The 4,337-nt window shown below is 56.1% G+C and overlaps 1 protein-coding gene across 1 annotated transcript; it reads left to right on the top strand.

Annotated features, from left to right (window-relative positions):
- The first annotated feature begins 668 nt into the window (after window positions 1–668).
- On the top strand, window positions 669–2,766 carry LOC124655042 (cytochrome P450 78A9-like). Its single transcript, XM_047194010.1, has 2 exons — window positions 669–1,681; window positions 1,780–2,766. The coding sequence occupies exons 1-2, from the start codon at window positions 701–703 to the stop codon at window positions 2,389–2,391; spliced, it is 1,593 nt and encodes a 530-aa protein (XP_047049966.1). The 5' UTR covers window positions 669–700; the 3' UTR covers window positions 2,392–2,766.
- The last annotated feature ends 1,571 nt before the right edge of the window (window positions 2,767–4,337 follow it).

The following is a 4,337-nucleotide window of genomic DNA, read 5'->3' as shown; positions in this document are numbered from 1 at the left end:
GTTGGTGAGCAGCGCGATGCGCGCGTACGTACGTGCCGTCACCTCCTTCCTTTGTCGCCCTGCCCCTGGTTCGTTCGGTGGCGCGCCGCGCCGCGCCGCACGAGGCCCGCGTGACGGCGTGCCGCCGCATTCCGCGCTGTCTGCTCGGCGAGCCCACGGCGATCGGTCGAGCTACTCAACTGAACTGAACTGAACTGAACCAAGCTCACACGAGCGATGTGCCTAGCCGCCCGACCGTTGCGCACCGATTGTGTAGAGCATACGCGCATGGCCGTCACGTGCCCCACCGCCTGCCCACGCCGCCGCGCCGCCACGCAGCTGGCTCCCGCTCCGCTCCGATCCACCGCCGTAGCTAGCTTCCGTTACTCCAGATCGTTTTGCGTGCCTGCATATTATGCGCCGGCCCACAGTACTCCTCCACGCCTTCCATCGATCGACATGAAACCGCAGCAATTATCTCCATCGACCATCAATTTGCCGAAACGGCAGCCTGATCTCGCCGTAAACCTCTCGCCGTTTCGGCACTGATCGTCGCCATTTCTCATCTCTCATAATTATAAACCCCCGCTCCACTTCGTCTTACCGCCTTTCGCGCCTATAAAACCGGCCCACGCCCCGACCATGACTACCCAGCTTTCAACGGAAAAATCCACTCCCAAACCCCCCAAGTTCTCCACAACATACACAAACCAAAGAATCCATGGCGACCCCTGAAGACTGCGGCGCCAGCTGGCTGCTCTACCTATCGCTGGCAGCTAAATGCGGCGGCGACAACCCGCTCCGCCTAGCCGGCCTCCTCGCCGTCTGCGCCGTCGCCTGCGTGCTCACATGCCTCCTGCACTGGTGCGTCCCCGGCGGTCCAGCATGGGGCAGCTGGTGGTGGACGCGCAGGCCCGGCCTCCCCAAGGCCGCCGCCGTCCCGGCCGGCCCGAGGGGCCTGCCGGTGATCGGCAGTATGTGGCTCATGACGGGCCTCGCGCACCGCAAGCTCGCCGCCGCGGCGGACCGCCTCGGGGCGCGGCGGCTCATGGCCTTCTCCCTCGGCGAGACGCGCATGATCGTGGCAGCGCACCCCGACGTGGCCAGGGAGATCCTCAACAGCCCGGCCTTCGCCGACCGCCCCGTCAAGGAGTCCGCCTACGGCCTCCTCTTCCACCGCGCCATCGGCTTCGCGCCACACGGCGCCTACTGGCGCGCGCTCCGCCGCGTCGCCTCCACGCATCTCTTCTCCCCGTGGCAGGTCGCCGCCTCCGCGCCCCAGCGCGCCGTCATCGCGCGCCAGATGATCGCCGCCATCACCGAAGCCGGCGCGGGCGTCGAGGTCCGGCAAGTCCTGCGGCGCGCGTCGCTGCACAACGTGATGTGGTCGGTGTTCGGCCGCCGGTACGACCTCGGCGTGGACAGCGAGGAGGTGCGCGAGCTGGGCCAGCTCGTGGACGAAGGCTACGACCTGCTGGGGCAGCTCAACTGGTCCGACCACCTGCCCTGGCTCGCCCGCTTCGACCTGCAGAGCACCCGGGCCAGGTGCTCCCGCCTCGTGCCCCGCGTCAACCGCTTCGTCGGCCGCATCATCGACGGCCACCGCGCCTCCCCGTCCGCCGTCAAGGACTTCACCGACGTGCTCCTCTCCCTCGACGGCGCCGACGCGCTCGCCGACGCCGACATGACCGCGGTGCTCTGGGTGTGTGCAACCGAACCCAAACTAACTCCACACACTTCCATGCACGTTTCTTTCAAGCTTCTGATAGCTAACTGAAACTTCCTTGTTTTCGTGCGCAGGAGATGGTGTTCCGCGGGACGGACACGGTGGCGGTGCTGATGGAGTGGGTGCTGGCGCGGCTGGTGCTGCACCGGGACGTGCAGGCGCGGGTGCACGACGAGCTGGACCGGGTCGTGGGCCGCCACCGGGCCGTGGCCGAGTCCGACGCGGCCTCGCTCGTCTACCTGCACGCCGTCATCAAGGAGGTGCTGCGGCTGCACCCGCCGGGCCCGCTGCTCAGCTGGGCCCGCCTCGCCACGTCGGACGTCCACGTGGACGGCTTCCTCATCCCCGCTGGCACCACCGCCATGGTGAACATGTGGGCCATAACCCACGACCCCGACGTGTGGGCCGACCCGCTCGACTTCCTGCCGGAGCGCTTCCTGGCCACATCCGAGGTCTCCGTCATGGGGTCCGACCTCCGGCTCGCGCCGTTCGGGGCCGGCCGGCGGAGCTGCCCGGGGAAGAGCCTCGCCATGGCCACCGTCGCCTTCTGGCTCGCCACGCTGCTGCACGAGCTGGAGTTCCTCCCCGCCGCCGACGACGGCGTCCGCCTGGACGAGAAGCTCAGGCTGTCGTGCGAGATGGCCGCGCCGCTGGCGGTGACGACCAGGCCTCGACGCCCGGCGTGATGACGAAGCCCTGCTTACGTACGCTTGCTTGGTGCCTAGCTTAGCTAGCTAGCTAGAGACGTTGTTGGTTGTCACTTACCGGTCGGTCGGCCGGCCTGCTCGCCCGCTCGTTACCACGCACGCGCGGGCACTTCTGGCCGTGCACCCGCGCGCGCTGGCTGGCTTATCCTCAGGGGCCAGCCGTAGCAAATGAATTACTCCTCCTCCATCAGTCCTCACTAGTAGACTTTTTTATGCTATATCGACGTGCCAGGTGAAGACGGTGATGTTTTGCCATTTTGTTCCCCCCTTTATTTTCTTGGATGTTTCTTTGCCAACTGTGGTCTCTGTAAAATATATATATAGCTAATTAATGTGTACATATCTATCTATCAGAGAACCAACCTCAGGTTGGGTGGTTAGGAGCAAACCCCAGGTTTGACATCTGTGTGTCTTATAAAGGCGGAATATTCTTTCAGTGGGAGGCGACGTTCCGTCGGCCGACGATGGCGCCTGTGGTGACTTCGTCAATTTCAAGATCCAATCCGCCGGCTCGGTCTTCCGGAGGTGCTCATAGAGGTAGGGTGTACGTGTGTGCGTTTATAGGGGTGAGTGTATGCACGTGTATGTGAACGCTTGCGTTTGTACTGTGTTTCTCAAAAAAAAAAAATATCTATCTATCAGCAAAAATTACTGTATCGTCCTTATCGATATACACTCATGCATTATGCTAACATATGGAGTATGATGGCTACACACACACACACATGGGTCGAATTCAGAGTAAAACTATATATTCACACAAATTTGATACTGCACTTAAATATTGCTTAAGTATGTTCAGTACCACCACACAAACATGTCCACAACAGTAGGGGGTTTAGCTGCATACTAAAACAGCCACTTGAAAAAATGCTGGATCTTTCCTTGGATTTAGCTCTGGAAAATAGCAGATGCAGTCAGTAATCATCAATGTCGCCATCTCATTTGTCTACTACATTATCAAAACAATAGAAAAGGAACGGCTGAGATCCGACCTTCTAAATGCAGTATATGATATATGATACTGCCCTATGGTTATATGCAACCAATTTTCTGGAATTAAAACAGTCAAGTTTCTTCGTAACTGACGTATCTTCATGTCTCCATTATAGGATAGACGAAACATCTTTTCTATTAGAAAAAAAAACAAAACAAAAAACTGCAGTTTAGGGTTATCATGATCTACGCCGCTGGTGGATATCTGGGGACCCATGATGATTATTAGGAACAAAGATAAAAGAGATCGATATAGTCGAGCGAAAATGGGTTGAGGCTTATGTGAATTAACAATAACTAGCCATGGGGAAGTGCTAGATTGAAAAATAAAATGAGGTAACCAGCTGCACTACCAACATGATTACATGCCATTTTGTTCCCCCCTTATTTTCTTGTTTTTTTTTTCTTTGGCAAGTGTGGTCTCTCTAAAATATAGTTAGTGTACATATCTACCAGTAAGAATCAATGTCACCATCGATCTAGTCTCATTATGCTAATCTGATGGCTACACACATATGGGTCAAATTCAGAGTAAAACCATAGCGTCTGCTTGGTATGTTCAACACAAAGTTGGTATAACTATTGCTTCAGTAGTATGTTCAGTACCACACAAGCATATCCACAACAGTAGGTAGATTTATTCCTTTATTATCGGCAAACAAAAGCAGCCACATCAAAATGTTGGCTCTTTCCTTAGATTTAGCTCTAGAAAATAGCGGTTACCGTCAATGTCACAATCTCGTCTATCTACCACATTACTAAAATGATAGGAAAAAAGAGCGGCACAGATTCAACCTTCTAAATGTATGATACATCAGTGACTAATACCGCCTTATGGATATATATGAATCCTATTATTGCGGATATTAAACTAATCCTTGCAGAACAAAGAGCAACCGTAACGGATCAGATCTACTAAACTATGATCA

Source organism: Lolium rigidum, chromosome 5 (genome assembly GCF_022539505.1).
Source record: "Lolium rigidum isolate FL_2022 chromosome 5, APGP_CSIRO_Lrig_0.1, whole genome shotgun sequence".
In the NCBI taxonomy this organism is placed as follows: Eukaryota; Viridiplantae; Streptophyta; class Magnoliopsida; order Poales; family Poaceae; genus Lolium; species Lolium rigidum.
The sequence above is the reverse complement of the archived record's forward strand: the minus strand, read 5'-3'. Positions and strand labels throughout refer to the sequence as shown.